The sequence below is a fragment of the Chlamydotis macqueenii genome, chromosome 3, assembly GCF_036417535.1.
Source record: "Chlamydotis macqueenii isolate bChlMac1 chromosome 3, bChlMac1.mat, whole genome shotgun sequence".
NCBI lineage: Eukaryota > Metazoa > Chordata > Aves > Otidiformes > Otididae > Chlamydotis > Chlamydotis macqueenii.
The window spans coordinates 85,692,351-85,715,840 of NC_141558.1; the positions used below are offsets into that span (position 1 = coordinate 85,692,351).

The following is a 23,490-nucleotide window of genomic DNA, read 5'->3' on the forward strand; positions in this document are numbered from 1 at the left end:
GCAGTTCTCAAGCTGCCTGCCAGAAAACTCAAAAAGATACCTTACATCAAGCATATGGCCACACTGGAGCAGAAAAGAGAGATATATTGATGACCTCTTCTGTGTTACACATGTGATAGAAATTTCTTGCTCACTTTGTCAATTTTTCAAGATCCTGAAAAGATCCTAAATGTCATGCACATCTGTAATCAAAATTACGTTGAGATACACACTGGGCACACTGGTCCTGTTCTTGAGCATGGATAGACCACGCGCTTTCTAGTACCTTTCCTCTAACAAAAAGGTAGTCAGCAACTGTCAACTGACCGGCTAAGAAAAATAATGTGGAAGAACTGTGCAATCACAAGGGCTTACTAAGAGTCACAGGAGTGCACAAAAGGGACTGCTCTTCTCTTTTAATAACTCATTTTACCAGTGGTGCAATCCTGCACAGAATGGAGATCACACAACCTGCTACAAGACGCTCAGCTCAGGTGTACAGAAAACAACACCACTTCTGAAGCCTCTGAACGTAGCTCAGCAGCCTGTGGCAGAAGTGCTGGCCCAGGCAGTGTTCATCTATGACGTGGAAAAGTAGGACATTGTCCTAAGAAGCTACCACTTGCAGTCTGGTGCAGGACAAGAAGCAAACATCCTTCCAGGCTTACACTTGCCTGTTAAGCCTACTGACCAAGCCCTTCCTCATCCTCAGATATATTGGCACCTTCCAGACAACACCAAAATACCATGTGCAAATATTTGAGCCATTCGCTCTGGAGTGGTAAATAGAAGGCTGACACAAGCAACATTTCTGAGAATACTCAAGAAAATCAGCCATTAAAATATGATAGGATTCTGTGAAGATTTGTTGTGAATCTTGATCTCTTCTCTTCCTCCCCAAATTCCTTCTAACAAGCATATGCTTGATGTCCTGGGTTTTCACATTCTTGCTTGTAGTTACAGATCCTGAGCCTCACCTGTAATTTTTTTTTTATGTAATATCTTTACTACAAACATTAAATGCTCTATGTTTAGTCTGTCATGTTTCAGCATAGTTGTACTTAGTAGTGTGTTTTGTATAAACTGCCTGATTTTAATGCAGCTAAAATGTCAAAATGTAGCTCAGATGTGTCTGTTTCCTAATCTTAAATGAAAGAGGGAACTGGAATACATAAACTTATTAGTATCTTTGCGTATTTTCTTTCCCATATATATTTTTATATAAGGCTTTTTTCTTTTCCATTTTAAACATCATTCAGTAATGAATACATTGAAAAGGCAGAGGTAAGACTGAGCAATAAGCAGCATACTTTTTTTTTTTTCTCTTTACATTTAAGATTGGGTTCAGGATGATATCTTTAAATTGGAAGTAGCCTATCCTTTGCATATTAAATTTCGCATCTTGCCAGTAGAACCATGAGTTTTCTGCTAGTCAGCTTAAAGCACCTACCAGAAAAACATAAATTAGCACATTACCAGAACTGTTCCAGTGGTATGATACCTGTTTGAAGGCTGCCTTATTTGTAGCAGTAGAAACACTACCCTAGAAAAAAAATTAAAAAAAAAAAAAAATCACAAAGCAGCTGTTAGAAGGCATCTAACAGCATATAAAGGCATCCTGCTCAGAAATTTACTGAGTTTATTCCTCTTTATCTCATATTCTGCAACAAAACAGGTAAATTACAAACTTTCTATACACCCAAAGTTATTTGGTTGGGGTTTTTTTTCTACTGGTGAGAGAACAGAGGGGAACACGTAATGAGCCCTGTGCAAGAAAGCAATTAATCAAACAGGTCTCAGGAACTACCTATATGAAGAAAGCCCTTCCATCTTTCTCAAACCGCAAACAGTAAAAACAAACAAAAAAAAAACTTTCATAAGCTTGCTACCTTTACAAACATTTATATCAAAGAGTCGTTATCAGAAACACCTGATTACTGCCCTTTAAATCAGCTTAGCAGCTGAATGAAGGAGGAAGCTAGATTTGCACAAAGTGCCGATGTAGCGATCTGTAGCCGGTACCGGTTGGTGAGATAAAACAATTCGGGTTTGCCGGGAAAGGAGCTGGGCAGCATCTACTTCTTTGAGGGGCGAACGCCACCCGGGTGCCCGTCCTTGGGCACAGAAGGGAGCTCTAGGGCAGTTTTGCGCCTTGGAGGAGGCAGTTGGGGAACGGAGAGGAGGAGGAAGAGGATAAAGACGAAGGCAGCGGAGCGGGCGGGTTGCTGCAGGGGAAGGGGCAGAACCAGGTGCCTGCCCCGGCTCTAAGCGCGAAGGGTGGGCCGGGGCAGGGCAGGCGAGGCGAGGCGCTGGGAGCCGGCCAGGCGCCCTGCCCAGCTCTGGCCTCCTCCTCCTCCCCCGGGGCGCGGCAGCTCCTTCAGCCCCGGGGGCGGCGGCGGGGCCGATGGTGGCGGCGCGGCGGGAGCAGCAGCAACGGCGGCGGCGGTGGGGGGTGCCGGTGCTGCTGGTGGCCTACCTGGGCTATGTGGGGCTGGGCGCCGGCGTGCTGCAGGCGCTGGAGCGGCCGGCCGAGGTGCGGGCGGCCCAGCGCCTCCTGCAGCAGCACTGGGAGCTGCTGGCCAACCACACCTGTCTGCAGGGGCCCGCCCTGCACCGCCTCATCCAGGTGAGCCCGGACCGGGGCTCCGCTGGCCCGGGGCACCGAGAGCCGCCGGGGCAGGCGCTGCCCTCGCCCGGGGGGGAACCGGGAACAGCAGCCGTACCCCCCCGGCCTCCTGCCTGCCAGTAACCTCTTTTAAAACAAACCTCTCTCGTTTCCTCTCGGTCTCTGTGCGCACACACCGTGTGCCCCGAGGAAGATGCCCGCTGCGTGGGAGAAGTTTTCCCCTGCGTGGGCAGCGCCCTCGGAGCGGGAGCGCGCAGCGCGGCGGTGCTCTGCGCCCCTGGGCCAGTTGGGCTTTCCTGGACTCGGCACCGGCTGGTTCGGGCCGTGCTTGCTTTCAGCTGATAAGAGATTTTTCTGGCTCTTTTTGCTTTCTTTCTCTTGCTCTCTGCTGGCGTTCGCGAGTTCTAAGTGACGCGTCCTGACGGAAGGGAGGTAGTGGCAGAGTTTTTCATGATGAGATAATTACCTGGTGGTTAAAAAAAAAAAAAAAAGGGGGGGGGTTTGCTTCACTGAACTTATTAAGACTGAATTACAGCCTATGGCATCCTACAAGTGGTAAGTTCTAATGGAAAGGCTTTGTTGTGGTAAATTTAATTGGTTTTTATATTAGTGTCAAACTTTTCCAGTTTTCTATGCCTTATTTAAAGGGAAATGGAGATGCATCCTTAAAAATGTGTCTGAGGATGTTTGCAGAATGGTTGGAAAATGTGAAGTAGGACCAAATGCAATCTTATTAACTAAAAATGGATGCATTTTATGATACAGATATGAGCAAAGTGGGATAAATGGATTCTCTCCTTCCTCAATTTTCTGTCTGAAAAAGGAAAAACCTACAATATTGGAGTGACTTGTGGTCTGGAGCACAAGTCTTATGAGGAGTGGCTGAGGGAACTGGGATTGCTTAGTCTGGAGAAGAGGAGGCTGAGGGGAGACCTCATTGCTCTCTACAGCTACCCAAAAGGAGGTTGTGGGGAGGCAGGTATTGGTCTCTTCTCCCAAGTAGCTAGTGATAGGACAAGAGGAAATGGCCTCAAGTTCCAGCAGGGGAGGTTTAGTTTGGATATTAGGAAACCCTTCTTTACTGAAAGAGTGGTCAGGCACTGGAACAGGCTGCCCAAGGAAGTGGTGGAGTCATCATCCCTGGAGGTGTTAAAAAAACCCATGTAGACGTGGCACTTCAGGACATGGCTTAGTGGACATGGTGGTGTTGAGTTGATGGTTGGACTTGATGATCTTGGAGGTCTCTTCCGACCTTAAAGATTCTATGATTCACCTAACCTATTCTAAATCACTAGGTGCTAGTGGCTGAATACATACTGCTTGCTTTAGTCTGTCTGCCTCAAATAGATGTTGCCAAACAAGAAAAAGCCTGGGGTTTTTTGTAAAAGCTGTGTTTGGTGGTGGCTGAAACCATAGGTGGCCGCCAGAGTTCAAAGGACCTAGAAAGGACTTGGATAAGTGTTTTCATTTTCTTTTTCCAGCAGAGAGAAACACAGAAACCATCAAATAGATGATCTTGTTAGGAGTTTGAGCAAGGCTCTGGCAAACAAAATTATGCTGATAACCTATGTCAGGCTCTCATCCCTTGACTTTATAGATGGTAAATTCTCTGTGTCAGTCAGTAGCATATTGGAGATATGACATAAATTTGGGCCCTTGAAAGCCACTGTGGTACCTACTCTTATTATTTATATGGTGTACTGTGCTAACTGTGGAATATAAATAGTCAGAGAGAAGTGAGAAATATGTCAGAGAAGACCAGTCTGTTAGTTCATAAAGGCAGCTCTGACTGGAGTTTTGTTAAGCACTGGTCCATTGAACAGTGAGCGCTAAGCATGGCTCTTGCCCTGGGGTTGGAAGGCTTTCATTTGATAAATGCCAGTAATGAGGTGATAGTAGTGGGAGAGAAGACAATGATTACATCTGAGTAGGTAGAAAGGTCTTTTTAATGCCATTCTGGTGGTTTGTTTTACTGTAGGGTGACCTCTACTAATTCTTGATACTGTCTGGTAGTCAAGGGAATAGGAAAGCTGCCGAAATCCCTTTAGACCAGACGTTGTTGTAATACGCTGTGTGAGTACTTGTGAGCTGAAAAGCCCTACATGTGGAAGTTAACAAAGAAGTTTAGTTTCATTTCAGAGTGTTTGTGCATGCCTTCATGATTTGAGAAACTGTAGTCTGAGTTTCAATTGCTTTGTGTTACTTTTAGTAACTTTCACAGTGAGAAATTAATCCTAAACAGATAATCCACTTCTTTCCTACACCCTCTTCTAATTTCCTGTGTAGCAATTGCTTGGATACTGTAAGCATGCTCAAAAAAAAAAGAGATGTTCTTCTGTGCAGTAAATTGTTATTGCAGTAAATTGCACATAGTTTATCAGGCAGTGTCATCACTGGACCTATTCAGATAAGAAACTTGTGTTCTAGATACACAGCTGATTATTTGCTAATTAAGAGAGACATATAAAGAGTGTTTGTGAAAACATAAAGCAGTGCGTGAATTTTAATTGCTTTGACATTACTGGCAATTCCTCATTGTTTTCTTACAGCTCTTTCATCCTAGATAATTACAAACTTTGTTTATTTTAAGTGTATAGGGGCCAATATGGAATAAAACCTCAGTTTGCTGAGCAGTGTACAAACATCATTTTACAACCGGTTTATCACTGAGTTCCTAGTTACCAACTGGGAGTGGAAATCCAGTGTTCCAGCCTTTGCACAAATGGAGAGCAATGAGAGCTTCTGCTTTGAGGAGCTGGCAGGAGAGCACGGCAGGAGGATGGGCAGGAGGAAAGGCAAAGGCAAACAGACCATGCTGTGGTAGCCAGATCGGTGAAATCTCATTCAGTAATTTCTATGGCTCAGACCCTTTCCAGGGAAGAAGCAATTTTCTAGTTAACAAAAGAAAAGACAGGAGGAGATTGAAATAGTAAACCAACAATAAAAACCTGAATGGCAGAGGAGACAGTGTTAGAAATTGTGTGACATCTGTAGCAGTGGGTCCCTGCTTCCCACAGCTGTTTTCTTGCCTGGCTCTTCCCCTGCGGGATGGTCAACAGTTCCACATTTCCTAAATAGTTGAGGGTAGCATGTGCAAATGATATATGTATAAGCAAACAAAGAAATGCATGTTTGTGTGTTTGTACATACATATATGTGTGTATGTATATGGGGAAGATGAATTTGCATTTTCTTTGGCTTTTGTCGCTTATGCTTAGAACAAGGACAGCATAGGGGACAACAGAGGGACTCTGGCCACATTTCCCTATACTGTGCATCCAGTAACATCTACTCAAGGAAGACAAGTTTGGTTTTGTTGACCCTTCTAACCCTAGACTATTTTTCTGACATTGTATACAGCCTGTGACATGAACACGCATTCACCAGGAGCAAGATAGTGAAGTGTTCCTCAAAAGCCATTAGGCAACATACAAAGAGGGCAATATCTGACTTTTTACAATAAATATGGTAGTGGTCTTCACATGCCAGACTTACTGGTTGTAAGGTCACATTAAAGGAAGCTCTCAATGATAAGACTTGCAGAAAATGGCAACAGATGCAACAATAAGGCAGGTTTCAGGCAATATACGCTCAGTACAGTGAAGAATAGTAGCTGGACTCAGCTGGGGGGGGAAAGTATGTAAGAGTATGTGTTAACGCAAAAATGGTGTTGTTTCCAGATTTAAGAAGTGTCCAGAAAGTGAGGCTGCACACAGCAGGCACTTTCTGCATTGGTGTATCCCTTAGAGCTGGGACCCTCTCTGACCTTCTTGGGGGCAGGAGGCACCTAGACACACTACCCAGCACAATGTGCTTCTAGTGCACAGGTCTATCAGTTTTACTGCCTGGGGTGAGTATGTATAGCTCTGCTCCAGCTGAGCAGTCCTTCAGACTCACTCCTTTTCCTGCATCATTTTCAGTGATTACAGGCACCAGTGCAGCTATAGCTGCTGTACCTTTCAGTGTCTCTTTAGTCAGATGATTGGCCTGGACAGGCCTGGAGCAGTGTGTTTTCTGTGTTAGGCTGTTACCATGACATCCTTTTCATACTACCTTTTTTTTTGCTATAATTTTTTTTTTGTTATTATATACATATTTCCTTAATACAGCTGTTTCCAATATTTATTATATTGTTCTATCTACTTTCTAATACTGTAGGTGCATAATGCTATTTAAACCCAGTTACTTACATAGACTGAGAAGGAGAAAATGAAAGCTGAGCTAAATGAAATAAATATTTATAATTTTTGTGTAGCAAGATTTAAGGTTTAGTGAAAAGGAACTACTCTAAAGGGCAGGCCATAAACTAAAAGCTTGCAGGTGGATCTAGATACTGTTATCTCCAGAGTCAACAGCTAGAGTTACACCGGGAGTTTTGGTTCATGTTTACAAGAGCAACGAGTTCCCACGTGACTGACAGAACCTCATCAATACCTTGGCTTGCACTGACATTGAACCAGCAGAGATTTGTGCCAGCTGTCAGGAAATTCAACTCTGCAAACACAGTTTACTAAAATCATCTTGCCCACAGATGATGCAGCAAGGAGTTACTGGTAAGGGGTGAGCATCAGAGATCACCTATTGGTGATAAGGGACTTCAAGGAAGCATTGGCTCTTGGTGGATGAAAAGCTGAACGTGAGCCATCATCCCACATCATCCTGGGCTGCATCAAGAGAAGCATGGCCAGCAGGTGGAGGGAGGTGATTCTCCGCCTCTACTCTGCTCTGGTGAGACCCCACCTGGCGTACTGGACTAGATGTCCCTTCCAATCCAGACCATTCTATAATTCTGTTGTGGAGCAGTGACATCTGTATAGAACCACTTCAGTCAAATTGCCATTGGCTTGTCACAGATGTCCTCTCTAAGTGTTCTTTCTGATTTCCTTCCTATAAAAACGTACTACTACTTTGGTTAAGTTATAGCCAGTTTGTTCTTCTCCAGACCTATTAACTAAAAATAACTATGGGTACCTTACGAAGAGTGTGCATTCTGTGCTTGTAATATCCTATTACAGTTTACCTTTGACAGAAGTTATTAAAGAGAAAATCTTTATTCTGTAAGGCATATAGTATTCTGAAAGACAATAGGCTAGCACTGTATTGTTGGACTCTTTGGAAGGTGAGAAGACTGAACTGCTGTTCCTGATGAGCTGACTCACTCCTGGTTTTCTGGTCAATGATGTAGTGTTTAGTACCTGTGTTTAAAAAGAGAAGGAAGAGAGGGGGGAAAAAAAGCACAGGAACCTATTATATACTTCTTCCTAGAGATATGTTCTTTGATATTATCAAATTCTCAGTTACAGTTGGTCAGGCATGGTGGGAAGTAACAAGTAAGGAAGTGTAGCAAGCTGGAATTAACTGATCACTGCCTTGATAACCTGTCCAGCCAGGAAGGTTTGAGACATACTTCTAACAGTGGATATCTGAAGACCTAAGGGGTGCCTTCTAACAAGGGCAATGGTAATTCTTGTTAGTTGTTTGAAGATGTGGGTTACTCTTACCAGTACTTGTTCATAATATTCTATCTTTTTTTTTAAATGCAAGTAAAAGAAAAATAACTACTAGAGAACTTCTGAGTTTTATAAGGAGGATGCAATGTGACCTGCTGTCCTCTGTTCTCTTGATTATACCGGCAGTTCCTTTCAACAGGCCTTCCTTCTGTGGCAGCACAGCTCTCAGATTGCTGGGGTTTGGGAAGCAACTGGAGTTCAGCAATGCTTTGTCCCATGAATCATGCCACAGATTCTTCCTTAATTATAAAAGCTTAACTTTTAGAAAAAGTACTAGTGACTTCGAGTAGTATTGGTTGTGGCATTACTGTACTTTACTACATCTCTTGCACCTCTTCTGTTGAAGAGTAAGTCTAGATGAGTTCTAGAAAACATAGTGCAGACCCAGCTGCAAAGTAAAAGTACTTTTGCCAATAGGATTAATTTAGTTTTGGAGGAATCAGTGCTAATTATATTAGCAAACATGGCTGAAGGAGCTGGGAGGGCAGTTATTTGATCATGTCTCAGATTATTCAAGTGACATGAAGTTAAAAAAAAATCAGCTGGATTACATTGAATTCATGTCCCTACTCTTTTGGTCAGAATTCAGATACGTTTCCACCCCAGGCAAGGACAGGGGATCAGAACTCATGGCTGGGAAAGATGTAATTCATAATCTATTTTTTAATTATTTTGAAGTTAATGGACCTTTGTCCTCACAATCTGAGAGTAAGGTTAATGTTAACTGTTCTCTTCTGATTTGCAGCTGGTGTTCTGTGAGACATAAATGTTTTATACCAACATTGTACAGAATTTCCAGGGGACAAAAAGTTTATGGGAGTTTACATTTTCCCATTAATCTAAATGGCAGTTTGGTGCTTTGGGAGCACCTCCTTTCCCTCCTTGATAGATTGTGAAGGTGAGGAGGGAAAGTGTCTGAAAAAAAGACAACAATTTTCAAGAGGGCGTCTTCTCCCTGGAAAAGTTGATTTTTGTATATGAACATGTACACTTCAGCTAAACTTGGAAATCAAGTTTCATACCTCAGTCCATTCAAAAACTTTTTTGCCTTCCTTGAGAACTACTTTCAAATACCTTTGCAGGCAAAAGTAGTATTTCTTAATTGTATCTTGAGATTACTGTGAACTCTGGCCAAAATGCCATAGTTCAGAAGCACAAGGCAATGGCAGTGACTGGAGCTGTGGTATATAAAAGGGTTATTTGTCTGATGCCTTCCATGATACTTTCTTCCAGTGATTTACCTTCTCTCTCTTTTTTTTTCTCTGTAAAAGTAGAAGTAAGACATTTTAGAAGTAAGACATTCTGGAAGTGAGAGTCAGGAATTCTTGTGGAGACCCTTGGTAGGGTCATAATCTTCTAGGGCTTCACTTTCCCCCTTCTCACTTTATCTTGGTGTTCTGAGGGTGGTGGATAGATTAGAATAGGTCTGATTAATCATTTATATAAAGTTTCTTTTTTGCTGTAAACACTATAGAAGGCAAGAGAAACATAGTGTTCTGAAGGAAATCACTGTTTCGGTTTACGTATACACACAAATTCATTCCTTATTGCTGATCTTAAATGCCTTTTTTGAAAGCTGTACCGTAGTCACATTGGCTGTGACTCAGTGCAGAGGTGAAAGATGAAATTTTTAGCTGTTGTTAAGGAGGACAGAGTAAATGGTGTTTCTTCCTTTTACAGCACTTAGTGATCAGCAGCTGTGCTGCAGCCACAAGCTGGTGCTGGAGGGGCCCATGTGTGATAGTGTTTTGGAAGAGAGGGAGCATGTAAGCTGAGAAAGCTGGGAGTTGCCTGCAGCTGACAACACAGCTCCCACAGTAAATAAAAGACTTACCGGTATGGCGGAAGGAAGGCGGAAGGAAGGCGGAAGGAAGGCGTGACTCCACAGCAAATAGAAAAGAATAAACCTACATTTTGCAGGGAAGAAAAAGATGTAACTCTCAAATGTTGAAGAAACTGACTCTGTAGGCTGAGTCTGCATTAAGCTTGTGGATACTTAAGTGGGTGTCCTGGTAGAACCAGAAACCTCACTCCTTTTTGTTGTATGTGGGTTTTTTTTGGGTTGGTTTTTTTTTTGGGTGGGTTTTTTTTTTTTTTTAAAAAAAACAAAAGACATCTTTTGAATGTAATTCAATCATGTGGTTTAATTTTTGTTAGTATGACTGTCACTACATTGGGTTTGTTAGTGCAAAGCTGTATAAACTGGTGAAACTTTTCCAGGACAGATGAGGCACTTATTATCAATCATTAGTGGAAGCACAGCTTCAGAGCTGTGAAGGGCTAAAAGGCAGTCAGGCTGAAGCAGTGATGTGGTTTAAAATTTGTTTTTTAATTCCAGTAAGGAAACTGGGACAATGTTGTGTTTGGGTGCTCCTGCAGGAAGAACCAGCAATGATTATGCTAATTGATAGCAGAAGAGAAGGAAAGAAGGAATATTGCCACCCTAAGTCAGGGATACAGTAGATAAGACAGTCGGCACAAATCCACAGCTTCCTCATGGAGTTACCAGTGAGCTTGAATTAAAGGAGGGAATTCCCTGCAGAAGGATGCACAAAACTATACTTTGATTTGTACTGGGATATAGTGATCTAACATAAAGTATGCATTTGCAAGCATTAGTTTATGATGTTCATAACTGAAACTCTGGAGCTTATGGTTGAGCAAAACAGAGCTGGAGGCCAAATTTGGGTATTCTGAGGCATGGTTTATCACAAAAGCAACAGGACAGACATCTACACTTAAACAGACTGCCTTGAATGGAATTCATGTTGGTTTTCTGATCACTAGCTATGACAACATTTGACTATGCAAGTAGGCTTTGTATGGTGCTATCAAAAAACAGAGCAGCCTACTTGATGAGAAAATGTGGCAGCCTGCAAATAAAGTTTCATTGACTCATGAAGGCTTAAGAATCTAAAAGATCCTTATTTATAAATCCTGTAGCAGTTACAGTAGTTTCCACAGAAACTTCTATCTGCAGATAAAATTACATAAGCACTGTCAGCTAAAGGTGTAGTAGTCACTATGAACTCTAAATCATTATCATTTTAGAGCAAGGGGGAAGTGTAGAGAAGTGAAATTACGTTGTGTCTTGCCTGTCAGTAGAAACCAAAGCGGAACAGAGTTCTGTTTCTTTCTGATTATTTTAACCCCCCACCTGTTTCCTTCCTATTCTTCTTTGAGTTGCACACATGACCTTTCAAGTTCCCAAAATACCAGGCCCAAGCTCTGCAGTTTCAAAATTTGTTGAGTTTGTACAGTTGGTGGTATTGACTGGAGTCTTAGATCAGGCAGACACCTGCTTTTGAACACTGGATTTGAGATGCTACTTCTACTTGGTGCCTTTTAATGCATCACACTTTGGAGCAGACACGGTATAAATTGCTAGCCTAATTAAGAGAAAAAGGAAAACTCTTAGGATTTCACCTCAAAATTGGTGTAAAGCAAAACAAAAAATGTCTCTTTCTCGGAAACGCAGGCTAAGAGAAGCAAGCAGATGTGACCCAACATGTATGATTCAGTTCCTCTTCAGTAAACTGTGAAGCCACAGGCCAAAATATACTTTAATTTTTTTTTAATCAGTAGCAGAGATGTGTCAGTGCCTCTTCAAAGAGAAAAGCAGGGAGAATGCAGCTGTTCTATTAGTGTTTATTAGCTGGATTTTTCCTGTGTTCTAACAAAAATGATAAACCACTTAAAATTTTTGTATGAAAAAGAGCACTACCTAAAAGCAGAAGTCTAGAGGAACATATTAACTTAGGACAAGTATACGCTGATATCTTCCTGAATGTGCTCTCAGCCTCCAGGAGTCTGCAATCCAATGACTTCCTGTGCCAGAAGTAATTTCTGTATATTAATAGCTGTCTATGGATTTTTCTTTCATGAATCTGTCTCTATGGTTGCATCTGTAGGAAGGCAAGCTCCATTAGTTCTACTGTTCTCGGAAGAATCAATCTTTAATTTTCTGTTATCTTTGTTGCTGTGTGTCAGAGGTTGATTCTAGATATTATAATAAAACATTTCTTACTTAAAACAAAAAAAAATTAAACAAACCAAAACCTGATATCCTTATCTCCACCCTCTATGAATCCTCCCCTTCAAGGATGTCATCAGTAGCTCTTTCTTCCTAATAGTAATGAACTTGACATTTCTCCTGGGAGTGTGCATTTGTTCAAGTGGTTTTGATTTGCATGGTCCCCATATTGGGCTGTGACCAGCACAATAGATCTAATGGTTGATGATGTTATCTGGGTGTTTGATAGCAAAAATTTAGCAAGGAAATGCTTAGCCAGAGGCTTACTGCTGAAGTCTTTTGAAGACCTACTGCAAACTGCTAAGTTCCTCAGTTCCAGAAACAGAAAACAGCTGGCACATTGCAAGCTCAGTGCTTGCTTTTTGCACATCAGTAATAGTTACATGGTAAGTTCCCATTGACACGAGTGCAGGATCATTGTGCCGTTTAGCACAAATAATCTGCAGATTCTTACGACAAATATTGTACTTCCTGGCAGCAGCATCACCTCAGGGAAAGTTAAGACAAGGACTCTGAGATGTTGCGCTGTTATAAATCACTGCAAAGCTAGCATGGGTGCTCACAACTGTTCAGTCTCTTGGTCCTAAACCATGCAGAACAGAAGTGGTTCTGCATGATGTGAAATTAAACATTTAATGACTTGGTTACTGCTGCTTGTTTCTCACATGGTGTCTTGTGCAGGCTGCTTATTTCCACTTTCTGCATGAAGAAATTTCCTTGTATTTGGGCAGATTCAGCCACAGTTTCTTACAGTCCTCCCTGGTTCTTAAGTGTCTCTGGCTTTAAAAACTTGATGTAGCGTGTGATGTTGTCAACTGCTGAGCTTGCATCAGTGGGACATCAGGCAGGGGAACAGACAATTTGCTGCATGTGTAGGTTTTTTGAATCTATCTGGTCAAGCTGATAATAAATTTACCTGGGAACTGGACTGTTGCTGTTCCAGCAGGTATATATGTGTTCAAGGCTAACTGCTGAGAACTGCAGAGATCAGAGCCTATAAAAGGAAAGGTTGGGACAATAACAAGCTTTTTATTTTCAAATTTAACTACTAGTTTCTGGAGGGGAAAAAAATACAGGTAATCTGTAGAAATTTCCAGTGTCTCCCTTGCCATATGGTTTAGTTTGGGAGTTATTTTACGTTCACGGTGACTGTGATTCCTGACTAGGCCATTGTCTGCAGAACTTCTTACACTTAAACCTGAGCTCATGTATCATCAGAGATCAAGAACAGAGAAGAGCCAGAGGCTGCATCCCATGCAACTTGACAAACCTCAGTGCAGATACCAGCCCTGGAAGAAGGGGGACGGGGAAATTACACAGAAACAATTGAAAACAAATCCTGATACAAACTTCTTCTTCTTTTTTTTTTTTTTTTTTTTTTCCTTCTGTGAGTTGCCTCACTCAAGTTACAGCAATAACTCACAGAAGGAAGCGTAACGTAATACAGCATATGGTCCTTAGCCCCTTTCAGAGCAAGGGCTCTCTGCTCTGTCTTGTGCAAAGAAGAGTATGTCAGACTCTAATAGATTATAATGGGACCCTGAATGGTTTAAATTGCCTTAAATTAATACAAAGGAGTTTTGTGATGTTGGTTGTGATCTAGACTAAACATTTCTGGCTGTTACTACATTAAGGCCAAAGTTATTTTTTCTTTTTTTTTTCAAGTAAATTGGCATGAATGGATGAAGATATTTCTGAGCATGTGACTATCAAACTGTTTCTTACTTGGAAAAACTTGTTGATCTCAGAGCTACTCCTTGCTCTTAGTGTGAAAAATAGTAGCTCTGAAGAAAAGAGATAATGGTCCTTGTAGTTAAGCTGTTGCTTGAGTCTCTGGAAACAGTCTTTAATTTGCAGCCATGTGTAGTGTTGTGTAAATCACTTACAGCATATTACGTCAGTAAAATGGGACAAAGCTTCCTTTCGTTGCAAACTTGAAGTGTTGGTTTGCTTGATGGATGTATAACTACTTTTTTATAAAACCCACAACTGATGCCAATCTAACCTGAGAGTCATTCCTCTTATCAGTGGTGAAAGCTGTATCAGCAGCCTTATTGTTAGGATAGGGATAGTGTTATTTGGTATCTCTATTTCTTAGAAATGAAGATTTTTATGTATTCTTGCTACCCTTTACATTCAAGGATAATCAGCTCTCAAGGATTCTTGGTCAGTGGGTGTGAAATGTTTAGTATATGTGCTGTGATTAGTCTTGTTTTGGACACACTCAGTTCAATGTCATTAACTATATTGGCATAAGAAGGTACAGTCAGATGTGGGCACTGTTAAGACAGCTGGTATCTTATTTTGGCATAACTCTGCACACTTCAGCTTAGGGACTCTTGAGTCTTTCACAGGTCATTTGAACAGAATTGGGCACCATGCTAATCTAATAAATTTATTCATATTTATAGTCCTGATGTGGGGATGTATTCCCCAATACTAGTAGACTGGCTGTCCTATGTAGTCTCCATTTCCTACATCACACCACATACGTTCCTCCCCAGTACAGGCTAGGGATCTGTATCACACGTGCATGTGTATTTGCTGCTCTGGGACTTCTGCTGTCAGAATATCCCATCTGGAAACATTTTCATTTCCTAATGGATATGTCATAAGATAGTCTTAACTGTCTGGCTAGGCTTTCTCTAGGTAGTTCTTGCCCTCCAACCTCTTCCACATTTATCTGTATGATCTACCATGTGCAAATTTCTGTTACTCTGCAGATGCCCCTTCCTTAGAACCAATATGCTAGCTTCTGGCTTTTCTGACCTCTCAGTTCTCTGGTCTCTAAGGCATAGGATATCCTTTATTAAAAGAGAAGCAACAGAGTCGGAAGCAGTTGTAAATTGTGACTTTACCAGCCAGCACTGGAAAAGCCAGTCACATGAATTTGCTATAAGGGGGTTTATGGAATCTTGTGTTATTGTCTCTTTGCAGGGTATCATCGAAGCCTACAAGAGTGGCATAACCCTCCAGGGAAACACCACTAGCCTGGGCAGGTGGAACTTCAGTGGGTCTTTCTTCTTCTCCATCTCTGCAATAACAACTATTGGTAAGAGTCCCCTGCTCACAGGGCTGCCTCCTGGGTGGGAAAGGGGTGGGAATGAAGACCTGTACTATCAGATGCTGCTCCCAGCCCTATGGGGCTTCATGGACTTTGTCTGTATCATGCAATAGGTAAGCACCCATGAACCTAGTCCTAGAAATGCTTTGTCAGTGCCAGCAGAGTAATGATCTCTAACTAATTAGATACTGGAAAAATCAGCTTGATACTTATCCCTACTAAGTTAAACAGCTTTTGGGGCCTGAACTTCACGGTGCTGCACTGCAGCCTCTCGGCATTTGCTGTTGAATCTTCAGAGACTATATTTATTAATTATTCCTTCTTATTACTGCCTGTACTGGATGAGGACCTGCTTTTTAGGTTAAAGTCAAATAGCTGTATAAATGAAACAATTAGTTTGAGTCATGTTTCAGCAAATAACTAATGCAAAGCCATGAAGGAATGATGGAAATAAGTGTGTGTGTGGGGGGGATAAACAATAAAATATATTTAGTAGCAGTGTTACTTAAGGCAGATGCTATTAATTCTTCTCAGCGCATGTCCCCAGTCCCCGAGACCATTAATAACATACACTGACATATTTTTCTTACTAGTGGTCCAGTACTATAGAAACCATGGGGAGAGAGTACACAGAGGGATGATTGAATATAAAAAAATCCTCATGAGTTTCCTGATTTATGTTGAGTCTGTCAGCTCTGTTCAATTTCAAGTACATTTTAAGATAGAGAATTTTCTTTGTGCACCCAGGTGGAGAATTATTTCAATTCCAGATTGTTATTGAAGATACATTGACTCCAGAAAATTAAGCCCCCAAACAAGAACTCAGGGGATTTTTTTTTTTTTTTTTTTTTGGTGGCGTAGTGTGAGTAGTCCCCAAACCTTCCTGTGACTCCCTACATCTTTCTGCCCTGCTCTTCTGCACGTTTGATCTTGGCTGGGAACTACATGTGGTGTGGTGTTGTACCAGATGATGGCAGTGGCGGCTCGTTAGGCAACACGGGCTGGGAGTTGGAGTTTCCAGCACAGAGCCTGGCCAGTTCCTGACAGCCTTTGGTACAGAGCAGCATCTGCTCACAGCTGCTTTGCTTGCCTCGGGAGTTAATCTTGATCAGTTCAAAGCTGTCAAAGTGACTGTTTTTACCGCAACCAATTTAAGTTAACAGCATTGAGGAAGAATCAAATTTGTCATGTTAAAATACAAGGGAGTTTTGTGATGTTGGTTGTGATCTAGACTAAACATTTCTGGCTGTTACTACATTAAAGCCAAAGTTATTTTTTCTTTTTTTTTAAGTAAACTCCTTGCTCTGATAGCTAGGCAGAGGGGATGACTTGGTGGCAGGGGGCAAATAAAAAGAACCAAATACTACAGCTAAAAAGTACCAATTATTAGAGTGCTCTATCTCACTCTTGAAATTGCTATTGTGATTCTAGGAACTGGCTTGTGATTTTTTTTTTTTTTTCAATTGTGGAGTTAGGAATGCTGTACAAGTCACCTCTGTGCAGAGAACTTCAGAGAACTGGGCCCTTGATTTTGCTTTTTCAAGTTAAATTGTTAATTGCGTACAAGGCTTTTTTTAAAAGGGTTTGAGATTTTTGTGTCCTTATATGGCAAGGAAGAGCTTATCCCAGGCTGTGAGTACAGAACCACTGAAAGCAGGTGTGGCTTAATAAGATTAATGTACAGGAGTTAAAAACCAAGGCCTTCTGGCAAGTGAGTTCAGAAGGGATACAGTTAAAATGGTAATGAAGAAGAGATTATTAGGAATTTAAGGGTACTACATAAAGATTTTGATGAAGAATCTGGATGGACCCTACTCCATGTGTTCAGGCTGCTGCAAGTCCTTCTTTGTCCTGTTTCTCTTCCATATACTTTCTCTGCAACTGATGCTATTCACCCCTTGCTGGCCTCTTATGCAATGTAATGTTTTTATGACTTTTGCATCAACTATTTTTTCCATAGTCTTCTCAAACAGCACTGAAAAACATTATCACTTTTACCTTCATCACTTTGCTTTGAGACATTCTTTCTACTCTCTCAGCTTCTGGTTTTTGCTTTAGGTGCTTTAACCCCCTTCAGAAGGCTTGGTGAGCTTCTCAAGTCCTTACCAGAACAGGACGGGATACAGGAAGGGGTGTTAGCTTCTTTCCCCATTAACAGCAACTTAGGGACATTAGCTTCTTTCCCCACTGACACAGTTTGAATCTGTGTGTCTCTTACTGCATCATCTTCTGTGCTGTACCCTTCTGACCTATAAATGAGAGCCTCATCTATTTCCACTAGTGATTAAAAGCAGTATGCAAATTTTGCTTAAAAAGCAAAGTTATTTGCTCCAACCTGCAGGCTGGACATACTTGGTACCCTAATCCCAAAGTTTTAAAGAAAAAATGTGTATAAATTAAAATCTGTGCCCCAAAGTCTATGTAGTTTTTGGCCAGTCTCATAGTTTGAATGGAACTGCATTTATAACTTTTGATCATGTGGGATGGGCAGCCCTGGCCTTCTGCTGATTTCTTCTCCCCACTGTTATGCCTCTGTGCATTCTTCATTGCTGTTTTACGTGTTATACGTCCTATGTGATCTCATTTTCTGCAGATGTTTCCACAGGAACATTCTCTCTTTGATGCCTTGAAGAATACCTTCAGAGTTTCTTTAGAGCTGTAGTACTAAATATGATTAAAGAAAGAGAAGTTAACTTGTTGCTGGTTTTATCTCTGTCATCCTTATCACTTGCCAACACAAAATCGCTCCTTTCTGTGTTTACTTTCCTCCTAGTTAGTTTGGACTAACAGGGCAGAGGTCAAAGAAAGTTCAGAGTGGGGCACAAGACGAAAGTTTAAGTCAAACGACCACAGGGTGGTGTAACTTCAGAGAATGTGCTAGGGAAAGGATTTATGATGAGGCTGAGATTGTCTGTGCTAGCCTAAGAGTAGAAGAGTATTGTCCTCTCTAGCCTAAATGTCCCCCTTTATCCTGGGTGGGTGGATGCCATTACCTAGTGCTGCTTTACCGTTTTCTGGTGGCAAAGTACTCATTTATATGAATTTCAAAGGCTTTTTTTAAAACATAAAATAGGGCACATAAGCCATCTCACAGTGAAGAAAGGAAAGACATTCCTCCCGTCCTTCCCTTTTCTGATTAACATAGTGTAATTGCTCCTAATAGCAATCCCTCAAAGGACTAAGGGGGTACCAAAGAGGTAAGCAGCAGGCTACTGAGTGAGGGGTGGCTTTTAGTACATTGCCACAGACATCTAGTATGTTGCCACAGATTATTCCCATGGGGAAAATCCAACAGCCAGTTCAGGGCTGTCAAGTCCTGGCAGTGTAAGGTTTTTGGGCCAGCAAGAGTTTCTCTAAGGCTTTGACCCTTTGTAGTGCTGCCCAGCATGTGGTGGAACTCCTGAGAAACATTCAGGCTTCCACCCATTGCTGGCTGACAATCCATTGGGAAGCCCAGTTAAAACAACTTGATGTCTCAAAGTAGTTAAAACATGGAATAACAGCCTAGGGCTGCTTTCACATTTGAAGCCTCTGTGAACCTCAGATTTGTGTAGGGGAGTTGTCTGCTGAAGAACCTCACACCTTGGATGCATTGATCTTTTTCCTGCCCTGTGGCAGCTGGCGGAGCTGTTCTACAGGCTTGGTCAAGTGGAATGTGGTACAATGGTCCATGGGAGGTCACTGGTAGATGTGGGGATGGCACTCACAGCAACATCCTCTGAGCTGTCTCCTGAGCACTGGCAAAGTTGGTGTGCTTTCCTGCCTGTGTGCCATCTCATCCTGTTGAGAGTAAGCCCACTATACAGCTTCCAGTGTATACACAGTACAAACAAAACAAATAGACTGCAGTACACCTCCCAAGCATTTTTCTGGTCTTTTGCTAGGTGAAGGAGTGTGCAATTGAATTTTGCTGTTGCCTGGAACTTCATAGGGGTAAACTGTTAAATAACTCTGCTCAAATGTGGTTTTCAGCCTTAGTTATTGGTCTCTACTTCACCATAGCACCAGCTAAAATGAATAGTGATGGACACCTCCCACACATGCCCTGGTTCAACCTACTGCGGTCCCAATGAGCTTTCCCGTATAAGACACAGTTCCTGAGATTCTGCCGTCACTAGCTTTTAAAATCAAATTGTTTAATGTTTTGTTTGTTCTAATCATAAAACTGATTGTTGCCAGTGCAAGTACTGGGGCTGCTTGGGGCTTGAGTCCTGTTTCTCTCTACTACAACCAGGAGGCCTTAGCAAGCCATCCTCCATGGCTCCGTGGATGGATGAATTGGAAATAACTGTGACTTCCCATATCAGATGTTCTGAGCTCAGTGGCTGTGTCCAGCTGGCAAGTGTTGCTGTGCTTAGAGCAGACTTTGTGGTTATAATATGAAATCTCACAAGAAACTTGAGAAGGCAAGCACATTTGTTTTTTGTGTGCTAGTGCTCATAGAGACATTCGAAGGTATGAGGGAGTCAGTTAAATGTAGGTGGTACCAAATGACCTTTGAAAATCCTAATGCTTGTAAGGATCATAGGACAATTCAGGGTTCCTGGTACCTCAGAAGATCTCTAGTGCTACCTTCTGCTTAAAGCAGCCAGCTGTGAGGTCAGACCAGGTATCTGAGGGCTTTATCAGAGCACCTTCCAGCTAAGTTGGACCCATGCTTAGGTTTTCAGGAACCAGATAAACATATCTTAAGGCTGTGAGTAATCAATAGGTTTGCTTGGAGTTTTTTCCACGTTGCTGAATTATAGAAAGACATCTCTTCGATCTAAACTGAATTTGAATATCTTCTTTTTTTTTTTCTTTTTTTTTTTTCTTAATACAATACTTGAATTCATCGTGAACAAAACCTTTCATTTAGCCCAGATTAAAATGGTCAGGTTACTTGTAAAGAGCACACGGGGAAAGAAAAAGTTTAGATCTTCTGAAAAGTGCTAGAGGAGCCTAGTGATGGGAGCAGCTCAGTGGTTCAAGCACGCCCTGAGGGTGTACGGGACCAATGTGCAATTTCTTCCTCTGCCTGGAAGAACAGGATTGTGCCTCCCTGGAGATCACTCCAGCTGCCAAGTGGAGCATCTTTCTATAAGTACTTAAATGTGTAATGCAAAATAAAGTAATTCTAGCACTGGCACCCCTCACTGAGCTGCCCAGTGGCCCTGTGGATCAGAGACTCGTGTGTTAGGCAAGACACCTGGCTCCCAGGCTTCGCTGAGTGTCTGGGTGTTCAAAGCAAAAGACTGTCAACAAGAACATTCTGTAAATTTGGGATTAGGTAATTCCTGTGGGAAGTGATGGCTTGTATCCACTCAGGTAGGAGAAAGAATTAAACCAAACCTCCCCAAAAATGTGTTTGAATGCTCAAACTACTGATAAAGTTACTGGTTAGATAAGTGACTCTTCCTCTGGCTTTTTTTTTTTTTTTAAAAAAAAAAAAAACTAATTCTGTTTTGTTTCCCTGAAACTATTTGGTGGATTTGCAGATGATTTTCAGCCTATAAAAGACTTTTTTTTTTTCTTTCATTCTAAGCACTTTTATGCTTAAAATACTCTTTTACGTCCAGACAGTGAGAATGGGAGTCAAACAAACCTCCCATTGTGGGTAGCAGGAAGTTGTAGTTGCCCTGGCTGAACCAGGGGCACTGCAAGTAGGATACTGTCTTATAAATTAAGAGATCTTTTACCAATAATCTGTTAATCACACATCAGTCTCCCACTCTTAGCAAGTTCACAGAGTCTCTGAATCCCTATGTACAGGAATGTAATGGGTAAGCAGAAAAACAAAACTGAATTTACTTCATGTGTAACAGAAGCACATGAGATAAAGCATGTGGATATGAACATTTAGAAATAAAACCACTCTTGTTCTGCTTCTAACAAAGATTAAGTTATGTTGCACTTTATTTCAAAATGAGAGGAGCTATACAGGCATTTAATCCAGCTGCTTCAGTGAAAATGCTTACGCTTTGATGTCTATGTAGTTTTTGGTGAGCATCCCTCAGTGTTTCTTGGCACAGGCATATACCAGGTGACATCCCAGTAGTAGGCTCCTGAGGGCTGTGAAATAACTGCCAGTGTAGTTTGATTTAGTCTTTGAACTTGGTTCAGATCTTCTAATGTATAGCCTACAATGGTATAAGACACTGATTACCCTTATTCCATTTACTGAAGAAAGTAATTCCAATCTACCCAGTACTGCTTGAGTTTTATAACAATTGAGGTTTACATACACCTAGGTTGGCATCTATTTGACTCCTCCAAAGGCAAGGGTGTGTCATCAGACAGACATAAATTGCTGGCCATTTTGCATAATCTGAAGTCTCCTGTGCTGTTTGGTCAAACTTTGTCTCCTGTATCAAAAAGCTAATGAGACATTACTTTTTGGCATATTTACAGCAACTGCTCACCAACTCTTCAGGAAACTGTCTTGAGCTGCTTGAGCCTAAGGGAAAAGGGAGCCACGTAAATCATATGCAAAGCAGATCTAGTGTTTGTTGTGCTGGCCTTACTGTACACATTGGACCTTCTTACATCATTGAATTTGCTGCTCTAAATTAAATGTAATGTACAGCTTAACCTTAGATGCTTTCTAGTCAGTACTATGTGGGATCTTCAAAATCCTGAAGGCAGCTGTTCTTCACGCAGTGACCTGAGATCATGGACCTTTCTTCCTCTTTTATCAGATGTTTTTCTCCAGAGATTGGATAATCTGAAAATCTATGGTAGAAAGAACTGCTCAAGCCATTACACAGTCTTTTAAAACTTGATATAGAAGGGAAAGAAGGGGAAACAAAACAAAATCCCAGGCACAAATACAGGCTGGGCAGAGAATGGATCAAGACCAGCCCTGAGGAGAGGGAGTTGGGAGTGGTGGTGGATGAGAAGCTCAACATGAGCAGGCAATGCACCCTTGCAGCCCAGAAGGCCAACCGCATCCTGGGCTGCATCAAGAGGAGTGTGGCCAGCAGATCAAGGGAGGTGATTCTCCCCCTTTACTCTGGCCTGGTGAGACCCCACCTGGAGTACTGTGTCCAGTTCTGGAGCCCCCAACATAAGAAGGACATGGACCAGTTGGAGAAGGTCCAGAGGAGGACCATGAAGATGATAAGAAGGCTGGAGCACCTCTCCTGTGTGGACAGGCTGAGAGAGTTGGGGCTGTTCAGCTTGGAGAAGAGGAGGCTCCGGGGAGACCTTATAGTGGTCTTCCAGTACCTCAAGGCGGCCTAGAGGAAAGAAGGGGACAGACTGTTCAGTAGGGCCTGTTGTGACAGGACTAGAGGTAATGGTTTCAAAACAGAGGGAAGTAGATTTAGATTAGATATTGGGAATTTTTTTTTTTTACAATGAGGGTTGTAGAACACTGGAACAGATTGCCCAGAGGTGGTGGATGCCCCATCCCTGGAGACATTCAAGGCCAGGTTGAGGCTCTGAGCAACCTGATCTAGTCGAAGATGTCCCTGCTTCTTGCAGGGGGGATTGGACTAGGTGACCTTTGAAGGTCCCTTCCAATCCTAACCATTCTATGATTCTAAAATAAGAAAAAAAAATCTTGGGAGTGGCTCACCATAAATGCATGTGACTCATGTTCAGACTCCAGCCTTACAGTAAATGCTCACAGCTTTCTCCTGGGTCCAGACCAGCCCACAAAACACCCTAATTCCATAGAAGAGGGAAAACTGGAACCAAGCCACTGAAATGTGGCACTGCCCATGTGAAACAGATCACATCAGGCATGTATCCCTAGATGAGATCATCTACCAGATGTACTTGCACGCGTAGATAAATGTCTCATCACACTTGTTAGTCTAGAAATGGTGAAAGCTGGCAGAAGTCAGCAATTACACATGGGGGGAAAAGTTCATGAGCATCATAGAGCTGCTCATGAGTGAAGAACATAGCACTGGAATTAAGGCTGCTGTACAGTCTTAATTTAGACCCTTTATTTGACTGTATTTCAAAACAATCTCTAGTTATGTAACAGTATCCTATTCTTTCTGGGGGATGCTCTGCCCCTTCTTCAGGAACAGGCTGCTGGGGCCATCACTTTGGAGGTATGTTATGTGTCACCACATACATTAAACTCAGGGGCTCACAAATCATTCAAGCCTAAAATTATTGAAGGGAAACTACTCTAGAAAGTAAAATTTTGAATTTTTGGAGGGAGGATAGAGATGAAAAGACAGCCTATAAACATACTGTGAAATAGTTTGCTGACAGATGTTTTTCTGGCAGTAGTTTGCTGGTGCATGTGCACGATTAACTGCTTGCAGACTTGTCCACAGCA

General features: G+C 42.0%; 1 protein-coding gene across 1 annotated transcript in view; it reads left to right on the forward strand.

Moving 5' to 3' along the window:
* Nucleotides 1–2,383: 2,383 nt before the first annotated feature.
* The window catches only part of LOC104475021 (potassium channel subfamily K member 17), a 30,249-nt gene continuing 9,142 nt past the window's right edge, over nt 2,384–23,490 (forward strand). The window contains 2 exon segments of the mRNA XM_086745746.1: nt 2,384–2,605; nt 15,086–15,200. Coding sequence (XP_086601872.1) covers nt 2,384–2,605; nt 15,086–15,200 — 337 coding nt within the window.